This window comes from Squalius cephalus (genome assembly GCF_949319135.1).
Source record: "Squalius cephalus genome assembly, chromosome: 6".
In the NCBI taxonomy this organism is placed as follows: domain Eukaryota; kingdom Metazoa; phylum Chordata; class Actinopteri; order Cypriniformes; family Leuciscidae; genus Squalius; species Squalius cephalus.
Window position 1 is genome coordinate 12,190,857 of NC_137127.1, and position 15,473 is coordinate 12,206,329.

General features: G+C 38.4%; 1 protein-coding gene across 2 annotated transcripts in view; it reads right to left on the reverse strand.

The window, feature by feature from the left end:
* Window positions 1-15,473, reverse strand: part of itpr2 (inositol 1,4,5-trisphosphate receptor, type 2) — a 100,221-nt gene that overhangs the window by 40,360 nt on the left and 44,388 nt on the right. For both annotated transcript variants that reach the window (XM_079873643.1, XM_079873644.1), the window contains 6 exons: window positions 14,659-14,784; window positions 14,366-14,494; window positions 14,103-14,223; window positions 13,141-13,319; window positions 10,954-11,096; window positions 7,859-7,967 (listed from right to left, as the gene is read on the reverse strand). In XM_079873643.1, coding sequence (XP_079729769.1) covers window positions 7,859-7,967; window positions 10,954-11,096; window positions 13,141-13,319; window positions 14,103-14,223; window positions 14,366-14,494; window positions 14,659-14,784 — 807 coding nt within the window. The remainder of the gene's footprint in view (window positions 1-7,858; window positions 7,968-10,953; window positions 11,097-13,140; window positions 13,320-14,102; window positions 14,224-14,365; window positions 14,495-14,658; window positions 14,785-15,473) is intronic.

Sequence of the window (15,473 nt, forward strand, 5' to 3'; positions counted from 1 at the left end):
GTGCCACTAGGAGCAAAACAAATTAGTCTTGCATGTGAGAGCAATTGGAGAAATTTGTTGATTTGCAGGCAGGGCCAAGACAAACAGCCGTAAACAACCATTCCTGAAGATGACCGACCCTGGTGTCATTCGGAAGTGGGGCATGTGATCGGCTAACATCATTAGGGGCACAGGATGTGTTTGTGAGATGCACTGTATGCCGTCAGCGCCTGACCCGTGGAAGCTTGGGCCTTGTTTTCAGACACACCCGAACCTTCGGAACCCACCAAAGTGAGCATTTACACACATTAACACGGCATGTTACACAAACAGTACTCCGTACACATTTACAGATGCTTAGTCTCATGCACAATTAATCTGCATGATGAATCCACTTCAAATTTATAAGCAAAGGACTGACAAACTGCCAGCATTTATAACATCTGTTGTACAGCCTTCCATTGAGGTAGTTATAAAAGCATGTAGGATGGAGATATCAATTTGTTTTGGATATCAAATGAGCACAAACCACTGAAGCACTTTACTAGGGTGTGAATCCCTAAATAAAGATTGAACCCCCTTAAAATTAAGTTAAAAAACAACAAGTTGGATAACAAACAGATGAACTTTAAAACTTACAGATATTATTAGCAAGACTGCATTCAGTTGATCTAAAGTGACAGTAAAGACATTTATAATGTTACAAAAGATTTCTGTTTCAAAAAATGCTTCTCTTTTGAACTTTCTATTCATCAATAATACTGATTTTTTTTATCACGGTAGCAAAAGAAATTAACATTGCTAATAATAAGAAATGTTACTTGAGCAGAAATGATTTCTGAAGGATCATGTGACACTGAAAACTGGAATAATGATGCTGGAAATTCAGCTTTGCATCACAGGAATAAATTACCATTTAAAATGTACAAAAACAGAAAACATTTATTTTAAATCAGAATATTTTACTATATTTTCAATACAAATAAATGCAGCCTATATATGTAGTCTGATAAGTAATCAGTTAATGTCCTGTAAGTAAATAATAAGGGTGGTATGGCAAGTAGGTTCAGACATTGTGTCCTAAGCAAATTCCACAGGTAATTATTTCCAATTCTTCTTAGACGGTTTTATTAAAAAATATATTCCCATGAGTAACAACTACGGTGTCTTCCAATGGTGTTTTTTGACTATAAAGAACCAGATCTACTGTAAGCTGCTGAGTACATGCTGCTCCTGAAGTTAGTCCTTTCACTGAAGCTCACTGCTGCTGCATTCTGTGAACCCCCTGTGGATCATCTTATAGGTGTGTTTTTCTGACTCTTAAAGGAAAAGGAGCTGTACAGCATGTACTGGCTTATTTCCATGGCGACCACACACCTCATGCACCATGCTTGATGACTTATTTAAACGGGGTGGGAAGGAAAAAACACCATCCTCATGAATACAGAACGCAAACTTGCAAACAGATTGAAAATTTTTCAACAAGAGTTATATATTAAAGAGACACTCGGCTCTGAATATAAAAATATGGGAGAAGAACACTAGTTCAAATTCTGAGTATTTTTCTAATTAAATGTTAGTGAAAAGTTGAATAGAAAATGTAATTTCTTACTCATTGTCACACTTTAATTTAGGGTCCAATTCTTACTATTGACTATTAACTACGGCTTTTGCCTCAATAAACTCCAAATTACTGCTTATTAATAGTTAGTAAGGTAGTCGTTAAGTTTAGGTATTTGGTAGGATTAAGTCAGGGGCATTGCTAGACCCTTTTAACTGGGGCACGAGCCTTCCACATTTTGCCTTGGTATCCTCGACTTGCAGTCCGACGATACATTGCAGCTAAAAAGAGGTATCGCTGTGTGTGTTAATGAATAGTATGTGAATCCCGTTTTCCAGATCTAATTTAATTGGCAAGGATTTGATCGATAACGTTAGCTTGATAACTGCTAAAAGAATGCTTGTTGATCTCTTCTAATTTGGCCAGGGGCACGGGAACTATTTTCACAGGTTTATAAACACAACGCAATATTTATAAAGAAATCAGTCATTTTTAAATCAGTATAGGTTACCTTCAGTAATGAATTTAACTTTAAATTGTAAGTGTGCTACAAACCTTTCCTCTTATTAAATTGTTTTAATTTTACATTGTTTTCTTTCTCGAAACGGGATTGTATGGTTTGATTCCTCTTGGATCTAGATTGACACACACCAGGGTCTGCAATTAACGGGGGCTTGTGGCAAAAATGGCATCAAAATGAACAAAAATGTCCCCAAAATTCAAGTTATAAGGGTAAAAAAATACCCCAATAATCAGTTCCTGGTTTTTACATTTATAACAATAGTTAAGCAACAGCAGGAGTGCTGATATATCCCTGAATTTATTGCAAATGTGATATTGAGATTATAGAAAAGTTCAACAAACAATTAGTATTAAGTAACACAGTAGTCTGTTTTTGTTCCTTCAATGAAAATAGTTCCAAAAAAAGCCACATCATGTTGCGCGTCTTCGAGCACCATGTTTCGTTCCTAAATGAATCAACGTTTCTGAATGAATTGATTTGAATGAATGATTCAATGGGCCCTATTTTAACGATATAAGCGCATGGTCTAAAGCGCACGGCGCAAGTTCACTTAAGGCGTGTCCGAATCCACTTTTGCTAGTTTAACGACGGGGAAAATGGTCGGCGCGGCAGGCACATGGTCTAAAAGGGTTGTCCCTATTCTGAGTAATGGGTGTGTTTTGGGATTTACTTGCGTTAAACCAATCAGAGTCTCATCTCCCATTCCCTTTAAATGCCAGTTGCACTCGTGCCATGGCAAATTCGCTATTTACCTGACGGAATTTGATAGTGGAAAGACCGAACGCGTCTCCAGAGCGCAAACGGATCTGCTTGTGCGCGAGGTAAAAGTGCGACCATCTACGGGACAAGCCGGATTCCACCATATCTTTATGTATACAATAATAATCTTTTACATTGTAATCCTTTTATTTAAAATATTTGGCATGTTTGTGTGCTGCTGTGCGTCCCTGTGTGTTTAATAAGAAGAGTGTACGCACGTTGTGAACCCGCCGGCAGGCGCACATTACTAACGCGCTCATTAAATAACAAAAAAAATATTGCGCCATTGACTTTAGACCAGGTTTCAGTTGGGCAATGGCGCAGTCTATTTCTGTTGCCTCAAAATAGCAATGCGCCAACAATGTGTCAGAACACACCTCGTTTTCAGATAAGCACACCCATGGGTGCACAAGTGGGCGCAAATGCATTTGCTATTTAAACAACGTGGCGCAGGGCGTGAAAATGATAACCGCGTCGGACTGAAACTAGCAAAAAAAAACTTGCGTCGCGCTTGGCGCTGCATTTCGCCGGGTGTAAGACAGGGCCCAAGGACTCAATGTGATGTGACTTTCCGCCACCTACTGGTGGGTTTCCGCTGTAAGCTAGACATTATTTACATTTATTTTATTTTAGTTTTTTTCCTTTTAGTTTATTTAAATTAATTTAGATCAAGTATCAAATAAAATGTAAACTTGCACTGATTAAGTTAATGTTATTAGTAATTGTTTATAGTAAGAATAGTTTATGGTGAAAATTGGACCCTAAACTTAAGTGTTACCAAAGTTTCTTTATTCTACATTTTTCAAAAACAGTTTGCTTATTTCCAAATTTTGAATTCCAGACTTTCAATATGGTCTCAATCTTGAATGTCCCCAACCGTAGGTCCCAGTACAGAAGTTAAATGTGTCGCGAACACGTTTCATATAGATTTTAAATGCCAACTGTAGCAGCAGGAACGCCACATCCTGCTTTATTTCACTGTAAGAACTGTGAGAACAGGTCTGCTGGCATATGGCATTGGCGAGACCCTGGGGTTAAACGTGTGTGTGTGTCTGTGTAGGCTTTGGTCTAAGAGCTCTGAATGCTCTGGTGGGATTTGTGTGTGGGCTGAAACAGTCGTATTTCATTGCAGTCATCAGGGAGACCTGCTAGCACTGAGCTAGTGTATGAGCTGCGTTTTAGAGCATGTACGTGTCCCACCCCCAGTTCAGTGGTGTGTGAGTGTGTGCATCTGCATGTGTGTGAGGGGTTTAACCGTGTGAGGTTGGTAATCTGAAAAGCTGCTTTGCCTCCGGGCGGTAGTGTGAAACTTGGCTGGAGAGAGATCCAGCAGGATGAGAGAGAGAGAGAGAGAGAGAGGGAGAGAGAGAGAGGGAGAGAGAGAGAGAGAGACATAGTCTGTTATGTAACAGGGCTTTTCTTTCCTTTGTCAACAAACAGGAGAGACCTGTGCGCACACACACACAAAGTTAGTCACCAAATACTGGCATGAGAGAGTTTACTTCAAGGGCACGCCTGACTCGTGAGACGTGAGGTATTACTCTATACAAACACACTCCAGAACAGGCCGCGGTTAATGTTTTGTAACAAGAGCTGGACGCAAAGTCTTGGAAAAGAGGGAAAAGTATGCGCTAAAGAATATAACTGGCCTGGATGTCTTACAGAGGGGTTTTTACATGTACACTGAGCCATGAACACTCACACATTTATCAATTTCTGCAAAAACATGAACCCTGTGTGGTGTCTCTATTACCGCCTTTTCCATGGAAATCGTCCTGGTGCTCGTGCTCGAGTTAGTCCAGAGGGATTTATGAACAGATCTGTGTTTTCATTGACGTAACTGACTATGTTAGAACACAACCTGCCCACGAACATAGTACAGTACATCCCAGTCTTTGTTTTGAGAACTTTCTTGTTTGAACACCAAAAAGTGCAACTTTATTCAGAGCTGAGTCTGCAAAGCGTCACGATAGACGGCGTTGATAGTGTTGCCAAAAAACCATAAATCTGAGTCAAAGGATGTGAACAGCTCTGAGTAGAACGTTGCGGGTTGCCATCGCATAATTATGGTAATTATGACATAGCGTGAATGCAACATAAGCTTGTTGTTTTGGTTCAGGAGGAACTGTAAAAGCTGTTTGTTTGAAGCACTCTGTGACTCCGTGTCCTCATGGAACAATGATGATTTGTGATGTCTGTGTGAGCGAAGGTATGTAAATATATGTTGACAAGCAGGTTGGACATCCTATCATTGCATTCGGACCGAATGTAATGATTGGACAACATTTGAAAAAAAAAATTGCCTATCCAAGCTTTAATTATCATTGTGAGGGAAGTGCAAGTTAACGTTTTTGATTACGTGTACGAGGGCACTTTTTAAAAAAAAAAATTAACACTGAAATATTCAATCAAAAAAAGAACTGTCGCTTTTGATTTCATGGGGACTATAAGTCATCACAGAAACCATGCCCTCTCTCTGGAACCACAAGTCTGAACGCAACTACACACAATCCTTCTATAGTGTCAAAAACAGTATTGATACACTGCGATTTGAAGCTTTGTTGTCAGCCTTCTCTGCTTTGACCGTTTGGCCATTACCACATATCTAAAACAACAGCAGAAAACAACAGCACCTGCTTGACATTCTGAACATTGTGTGCTGCCACATGCTCACGTTCACCTCGGAGAGAGAGAAAGAGAGAGAGAGAGAGAGAGAGAGGGAGAGCAAGAAAGGCCAATTATGTTCATGAGTCATGACCTGCTGCTCAGCAACCAAACCACTAAGTCATTGGTGAAAGTGATAGAAAGAGATAAAAAGAGAATGGCTTCTAGCTAATACAAGCAAAATTCAACCAAAAAACAAAGGCTTAGAGAAAAACACTGAGATAAACAAGTGGTAAATGAAGGGAGAGACCGAGCGAGTGAGCAAGAGCGAGAACATGATGAGCCACGTGAGTTTGGCTCAGACACTGCAGGCCGGTTACGTAAACACCCCCCACTCTGTCGCCTCATGGACTCAGCAGACACCGCACCTCTCCAATCCCTCCGCCTGCTGCTGCGCCACGCTTTTTCTCTTCCCTCACATGGCTTCTCACATGCTCGCTCCCTCCCTTCTTCTTTCCCCTAGCTCACCCTCCTACTCTCTCTCTCCCCGGGGAGCCGGCGGTCTGTGCCGAGCATGCCTGCGTGAAACTGCAGCACCACTCTCAGGGCGGGAAGAACACGACAAAACAGCTCAACCCCGTGGAGAACGAGCGCTCCAAAATAAACACAAACTGACGTGGAATTATGCACACTATCGTTTCAGTGGTGGAGAGATGGAACAAATATGAGTTGCTTTCAAACTTGTCACAAGTTCTGAATTGAGCTGGTTGAAGGCACTGTTGTCTTCTGTAAAGCTGCTTTATGGCAACGAATGTGTTTCATAATTGACAAATTTTTGCAACATCAACTACTGACCTGGGCTGTTTCACAAAAGCTCACCAATGTTCTCTTAGCTTACAATACTTTTGGGAAATGCGGCCTAGAACTGAGGCAACATTGAACTAACTCCAGCTGAATAACGACACTATTGTCTTCTGTAGAGCTGCTTATAGCTGAATTGAACTTGTTTCATAATTAATGAACTTTTCACAGTTATTGATCTGAACTAACACAGATCTCACTTGAGCTGAATAATGATACTATTGTATTTTTGAAGCTGCTTTACAGCAGTTTGAATTGATCTCATATTTAATGAAATTTGCATTGTTGGCAATATTATTTTGCGATTTATTACAGTGAAACAATCTGTATAATGCGCTATACAAATAAAGTTGACTTAACTTGACAAGTCGTGTATGTTAAGTCAAGTCACCTTTATCTATATAGTGCTTTATACAATAGAGATTGTTTCAAAGCAGCTTTACAGTGACAAACAGGAAAATAACAGAATCATTGATGCAAACAGAATTCAATTCTGCTATAAAACAGCTCAAAAAAAGACAACAGTGTCATTATTCAGCTCAAGTCAGTTCAGTGCGGATTTAGTTCAGTTTATGAAACATAATGAAACAAAGCTGAATCAGCTGAAATGTTACATTAAGGACATTCCACGACTAACTGTGATGTCATAATGACTATGATGTCATAATGTTAATGATGCAACAGCTGGGAATAAATCTGCTTTTCCTGTCCTTTATTCTGTCCTCTTCCTTATTTTTCTCTGGCTCTCTCTATCCCCATGTGCAAGGCTGTAGTCAGCTCTCTGCAGTATTGATTTGTGGTGCTGGGTGATTTGGCTACCTGCTCCAACACTATGAGTGTGTCCTCATGTGCCTTTGCTTATGTAACAGCGCGGGACTCTTTCTCCGCTGAATGCTGATTAACTGTCTGGAGCTTTAGGACTCCCAGCATTCACTCTGCCACAGATGCCAACGACACTGCAGAGGCCCGAGAGCTGCGCTTCACTTCACTCGCCCCGCATATGCGCACACACGCACACTCTCTCGTGCTCTGGGGAAGGGTCATCAGGTTCACAGTTCTTGGTTTTGGCACTAGCGCCCTCTTCTGGTGGTTTTTGGTATGGCATCAACAATCCCTAGAGGCATTATGACATCACAGATGGCAGGTGCATATTTGATGTGTGCTACACAACATGAGCTGATCCGCTATTTGTTAGTGTAAGGTTGCATTAGAAAAACATTTCTACACTATTAGTTAAAAGATTTTTCATGTGTTTTTAATGTTTTTGAAAGAAGTCTATTCTAAATGTCTTTCACGCGTCCTTGCTGAACAATTTTTTTTTTTTTAAGAACTTTATTGAGCAGCAAATCAACACATTAGAATGATTTCTGAAGGATCATGTGACACTGAAGACTGCTGACAATTCAGCTTTGCCAACACAGGAATAAATTACAGTGTGCATTTTATACACTCCGTGAACAAGATGAGTTGTAATTTTGGTTCAAGACTAAGATAACTTATTCATTCATGAAGTAAAAGAGGGAATAAAAAAGGCTGAAATTAGGTTATGGAAACGTTCTCATCACACTTACCTTTTCCTCGAGTGTCTCCTTCCTATCCAGCATCTCTCGAAGAGTCTGCAGGATCTTAATGCACAACTTCTCCTCTTTCTCCATCAGTTTCTTGGTGTGTTTGATAAGCCTGCGAGAAAATATAGTATCATATTTAACATTAACAATAAATCAGGAATACCAAACTGGCCAATGTACAAGTCAATGTAGAAGTCTTTACTAGTTTTGATCAATTTAATGCATCCTTGCTGAACATGAAATCTTACTGACCCCATAAGAGTAGTTAACATAGTGTAAATCAATCCACATATTTGATATCTGTCAATAAAATCAATTGATTTGCAAGCCAGATTTGAGGAAAAACTACTAACCCTTTAGGCGCATATAGGGATGCACCGATATGAACATTTTGCCCAATACCAATAATTATTTATATTTGAAAGCCGATAAGCGATATATTGGCCAATAAATCTAAATCCAAATTATTATATAATTTTTGAGAGCCTGATTACAAAAACAAAAGTCTCATCATTAAAAGCCATGTCCCAAGCACACAATTATACAGCGGGGAAAATAAGTATTGAACACGTCATCATTTTTCTCAGTAAATATATTTCCAAAGGTGCTATTGACATGAAGTTTTCACCAGATGTTGGTAACAACCCAAGTAAGCCATACATACAAAGAAACAAACAAAAATAAGTTCAGAAATTAAGTTATGTGTAATAATGTGAAATGACACAGGGAAAAAGTATTGAACACATGAAGAAAGGGAGGCGCAAAAAGGCATTGAAAGCCAAGACAACTGCTGAAAACTTACAGTAATTAAAAAACAATCCAGCCCCCTGTCAGTGGAAATTAATAACAGCTGGTTCAGTCCCAAATGATGGCCTACAAAAAGGTCTCATTGCCAAGGTGTCAAACAAGACACATCTCATGATGGGTAAAAGCAAAGAGCTGTCTCAAGACCTTCGCAACCTAATTGTTGCTAAACATAATGATGGCATTGGTTATAGGCGCCATTCTAATGGTCCAGTGAGCACTGTTGGGGCCATAATACGGAAGTGGAAAGACAATAATTTCACCATAAATTTGCCTCGACCAGTGCTCCTCGCAAGATTTCTGATAGAGGAGTGAAAAGAATAATCAGAAGATTTGTCCAAGAGCCAAGACCAAGTTGTATGGTGTTTTTAGAGTAATGTGCACTGCCATTTCTCCTCCAAACATGGTGTGTATTATAGCATCCAAACAGTTCAATTTTGCTCTCATGTGACCACACTATATTCTCCCAGTATTTTCACTTTTTTTTCCACTAATGGAGTCTTGCGTGGTGAGCGTGCATACAGGCCATGGCGGTGGAGTGCATTACTTACTGTTTTCTTTGAGACAACAGTACCTGCTATCTGCAGGTCTTTTTGAAGCTCTCCACAAGTGATCCTTGGCTCTTGGACAACTCTTCTGATTATTCTTTTCACTCCTCTATCAGAAATCTTGCGAGGAGCACTGGTCGAGGCAAATTTATGGTGAAATTATTGTCTTTCCACTTCCGTATTATGGCCCCAAAAGTGCTCACTGGACCATTCAGAAGCTTAGAATGGCGCCTATAACCAATGCCATCATTATGTTTTGCAACAATTAGGTTGCGAAGGTCTTGAGACAGCTCTTCGCTTTTACCCATCATGAGATGTGTCTTGTTTGACACCTTGGCAATGAGACCTTTTTGTAGGCCATCATTTGGGACTGAACCAGCTGTTATTAATTTCCACTGACAGGGGGCTGGATTGCTTTTTAATTACTGTAAGTTTTCAGCAGTTGTCTATATAGTTCAATACTTTTTCCCTGTGTCATTTCACATTATTACACATAACTTAATTTCTGAACTTATTTTTGTTTGTTTCTTTGTATGTATGGCTTACTTGGGTTGTTACCAACATCTGGTGAAAACTTCATGTCAATAGCACCTTTGGAAATATATTTACTGAGAAAAATGATGACGTGTTCAATACTTATTTTCCCCGCTGTATATAATATTCTCATTATAATGTTATGTAGCCTATATGACAGACTTGCGCTGCACATTGCACTTAACTGTATTTTCCTCTTTGTTCCTCTAATTTCAATCATATTTCAAGCAATTCTAAACCATCATGATGAACAGTGCACAACTGAAGTGTATAGCTGAAGGAAATAATCCATTATTCATCGGCTTAAATATATCAGCCAAATTTTCTTATCGGGCCGATAACGATAACATTAAAAGTGAACATACAGTACTGTGCAAAAGTCTAAAAAAATAGTTTTAAGCCAGTTATTTATATCTTTTGCTGTAGTGTGTCAGTAGTAAATATCAGTTTACATTTTCAAACATTCCTTTTGCCATTAATTGTAATAATCCAGTGAGATTTCTGTGTGCACAAAGAGTCTGACAACAGCCGGTGCTCCAGATCTTATCCAGTCTGTCTGCGATTACATGAAGAATCAGAAAAAAACAAGAACTGCTGCAACGTCTCCAAGATGCTTGAAGAAACCTACCTGTGCTATCACATATTATCAGGGATTGCATTCAAGTATTTAAATTGTTTTTGCACAACAAATTTCCATAAGTCAAGTAATTTCAATGAATGGAATGGCCAAAAAAAATCAGGAAACAGGAAATATATTTTATGTCTTAGCCGTGTAGACATATACAAGTGCACCTCAAAAACAGACCTACTGTGATTTTAGAGGTATATCTTGCTCAGACACAGATAATTGCTTATATAAGGCACTCAGAACCCCAGGCACATTCACAACAAATACATTTTATAGCTTATATATGATGTTGCTGGTATACCATTCACAGCAGAAGCAGGTCTGACACATTTATACGAACATAAAATGTTTTCAATTCTACTTCAATACTTAATCCCATTTTTACAGGCAAAACATACAACAACAAAAAATCAGTTGTTTAGGATGTTGCTGATATAATGTTTGGAAAGATAGCAGAAATTATCATGGATCTATAATGTCATACTTATACCTACGGCTATTTTTAACACTGTCACTGGACCTGTTTAATATTCATTGTGGATGACGCACAGCTTTAATTTGTTTGATGTGGGTGCGTGTCTCACTTCGACATGAAGGCTCCATCTTCACTGCGGAGCTGAGCAGACTCTGGAAACAGCATCTCTGGGCTGTGCAGCACATCTACTAATACAGAGAACTCTGCTTGTACCCGTGGACTAAACTGCTCCTCCAGATATGCAACGACTCCCTGAAACACATAAATCAAATCAATCAAATCAAAAGTAGTAATCGATTTAAGACAAAAGCCTTTTTTCACATACACAAGGCTTTTAACACAAGTACTATTACTGTTATAATTAGCAGTTTAGCACAGGGGTTTTCAATCTTTTAGATGCCATGGACCCCTAAATATGAAATTACTGTAATGTATTTATTTTACTCAGTTTTATTTTATTCCATTTACTTAGTTTAATCTTGTTTTTTATTTATTCATTTGCTAATTTAGTTTGGGGACCAAATCTCACTATTAACTAGTTGTTTATTAGTGCATAATAATGCCTTATTCTGCATGACCATATTCTTTATCCCTTATCCCTACCCCATACCTAAACTTATTATAACAACTACCTTACTAACTGTTAATACGCAGGAAATTAGGAGTTTGAGGCAAAAGTCATAGTTAATAGTGAATATGTGATCCGCAAACTAAAGTGTGTGACCATTTAATTATAGGGGTGTGATGAGACACTATCTCACGAGACAAGACGAGACACGAGATTGGGTTCACAAGAATGAGACAAGATTTTTGCACAATATTTTATAGAAATCATCAATGACAAAATTCATGACTGGAAAAATAGTCTGCAGGTGCATTTTGAAATGTTTTAACTAAATCATCTTGTAATGAATGTCATTTCAGTTCTACTTTGAGTATGAATTATCAAATACAATGAAATACAACAATATACAAGCACTGTACAAGGTTTTACCACAAACTCAACTGACTGGCTTCTCTCAAGTATGATTTCAAACGGACCTTACTGTACATGAATTATGAGCTTCAAGAGCTTCTGATTGAGGCTGTGTGTGACCTCCTAATGGAACTACTTTCCACAAATTAAAAATAGAAATAAAAACAGTGTAAATAACAGTTTTTCTTAGTCTTATTAGTGCAAGCAATAATTAAGTGCAAGTGCAACCATAAAGTAGGCCAACTCTCTCAGTATTCAAAGTGCAAACAGAGACCAGAGCCACAACTACACCGTCTAGAGATAGGTTTGATATTGGGAGACGTGCTATTGTATGCAGTCTAATTTGCGTGCATCAGGGAGCTCGTGTTTTACTTTCACTTTTAAATTCGTGATCGCGCTAAGGGGCCATTCACACAGAACGCGTTTTTGCTTTGTAAAACGAGACGCTGGCAGTGGAATGGGGGAACTGATTTTAACTTGAGCGCCGCGTTTTTAGAATGCTGTGTTATGCGCGAGACGCTGCAAAAGGTGCAAGACACGAACGCAACGTTATACACATCCGTCTAGCGCGTGTTTACATAGAAAAAACAATGGAAAAGTACCGCATTGGAATGGAAAAACGCGTTTTGTGTGGTCAACGCTCTGTTGCGCAACAAATCCTCCGCCATCGTCACGCAGATCGGTGAACTGTGATTCCTGCTGCACTGTCACAGTATGTATGTGACTGCAACTCGTGCTGGATGAGCAGAGTAGACGTTTACAATAATTTACAATGGTTTTTATTTTTATAAACAGCAAAACGACAGTGGAGGCAAGACAGCTTTTCATTCGACGAGAAATCTCGTCACATTTTAGTCTCGCGAGATCTCGTGTCATGATATCATGATATTTATTCATAAAAAATGTACACAGTTTTTCCTTAGACATTTCCACGGACCCCCTAGGGTTAGCATATGAAAATTACTGGATCAGTGAGGATGTGCAAGGAGGTGTATTATTACATTTTATAAATAATAGCATATGGAATAGGCTACCGTACGACCAAAAAAACCCCAAAAAATATGGGCATTTGGGAAATGCGTTATAAAATTAAATTCATACCACATTTCTCAAATGTGTGTACTTGTGTGTAGCATGTTTTGCGTGCTTGCTGTTAATTACATTAAGTTGCTTTGGAATATAAGTCACAGCACGTTTCAGATGGTAAAATTATGCCACTTGCATTCGGGTACATGATTCTGATTGGTCAGTTGCCTTTAGAAAACTACACAGATGAGGGTGTTTTAACGGTGACCGTTTTTGATGTGAAGGTGACGTTACCTGTAGTTTCTCAATGATCTTGTAATCATGGGCCCCAAAGGGCTCCTTGCGGGGACGGCCACGGGCCGACAGCTTCCAGTCCTTCACTGCACGCTGCACCATGCTGGTGTGTGTCTTCAGCGACAGGGCATTGACTAGACCGTCCAGGTCCACTGGAATAGGGATGGCCCGACTCTTGGCTGGGAAGGGTTAAGAGGAAGACAGTGTTTACAAATGTAGCCTACACATTTACAGACTACAATACATTTGTAACTTCATTAGAAATGAATGAAAAAACCTTTATGCATTATCTGAGGGAAACACGTTTAAAAACATGTTAAATCTCAAAAACTGATAGCAAACACTTCTGTATTTTCCTATGATTTTTTGGGTACGTTTTATAGTATGATTTTTAGATTATTTAAGGCAAGAGTACAATTTTGTGACAATATTTCCACAGATACATTTCTTATTCATACATTATTTATTTATTTATTTTGCAGGTTGCATGCTTTTTGTGAGCTGTACTTGTCAAATTAAATGTTATTATCCTCACAAATACTGTATGAAAATGAGTATGTGAACAAAAGGTTTAGAAATATAGCAAGTGAAATAGTTAGACTTAACTATCCAGAATTAACTACTTAACCCAAGATGAAGTATGTAGTAAAATGGGAACAATATAACCCAAGATTTATTAACCTAGGGTTTAAAACTAAACTGTTAGTGTGAAAAGTCTATTTGACGTTACCTTGATTTATCGCATATTTATTTGTGTATGTATTTATCTTCACTAAATCTTTACTAAATTCTCAAAGTTGAATGTTTTAATTTGTTTTTCCATAAAATATGTAAAATATCTTAATTTTTTTTTAAGTACATTAGTACCGTACATTAAAAATAACATTTTAAGGGCAATCCAAAACCCTCTGTCACATGGCGGCCTTATATTTGGATTAAAAGACACGTGTCTGACAACTTACCGACATCATTAAGGGTTTTAATGCAACCCTCGATGTTAGTCTTCTGCAGGGAGTTAAGCCAGGTGCAGTTGTAGAGTGTGCAGGAGGACTGCAGCACTTTTGTGAAAGTTTCTTGATGGGCCTGATGAAGAGATCCAGTATGATTTCCCACTCAAACATCACAAGTAACACCACATTAATATGACTGATTCATAGAGGAGAAATGCTTCAGACGAATGAGACATGTTGTGGTCAAACTCATAGATTAAACTTTCTCGCTCTACCTGAAGGTTTGAATTGCTGACAGAGAACTGGGAACCGAAGAAGCCCTTGACGATGGCCATGATGGTATCGGTGACGTATTTTTCGAGGCATGTGTCAGCATGCTTCCTGTCTGTGGAGCTGCTAGTGACCTACAACAACATCATCACAGTTCAGGATGCTTATCGCCCACATAGCAATCACAAATCAGTCACAGATGATCTAAACAGCTCTTCGAACCAGTGTGTAATATATCATGCCTCACAAATTGCGAGGGAGGGAAAGAGAAAGAGAGAGTTGGTGTCATTTAACTCACCTTATCCATGTCTATAAGGAAACTGTCGAAGAGTTTCCAAATGTGATTGCTGGTGTAGATCTCCTTCATCTCCACCTCAGTGTCCACATAGCAGTGGTTCACAAAATTTACATATGCTATTTTCACCTGCAAAAGAGGAAAAAACAATGCTCAAAAAGGCTAGCTGATGTCACTTAAAAAAATGGTTTTAAATAGTATAGTATAAGTAGTTTAAATACAATCGTGGTTTTATGATGTTCTTTGAAGTACCTTGGAATACCAGCTAAATACCAGAGTATATGTTCTCTGTAATCTTTCAGTACCATGGTATCCAATGACCCAAAAACACCTTTTCAATGTAAATAAACATATTTCTCATTTTAAATTACATTATTGATAATTATTTTATATTATTCAATAACATTCATACATTTTAAATGTGTGGACAAAAAATATACATACACTACTGTTTAAAAGTTTGGGGCTGGTAAGATTTTAATGTTTTTGAAAGAGGTCTCTTATGTTCACCAAAGCTGCATTTATTTGATCAAAAATACAGTAAAAACAGTAAACACATGATACTTGAGAAATCATTCTAATATGCTGATTCGGTGCTCATGACACGTTTCTTATTATTATCATCAATGTTGAAAACAGTTGTGCTGCTGATTTTTAAACAGAAATCTTTTGTTTTTGGAAAAAAAGTAATAATTCTTAATAAAAAATTCTTTAAAATCTTACTGACCAGGAACTTTTAAACTGTAGTGTGTTTTTTTTTAACTTCTGTATATCAATGCATTATGGTAATTCCATCTTATACCATCACTGTGCCTTTT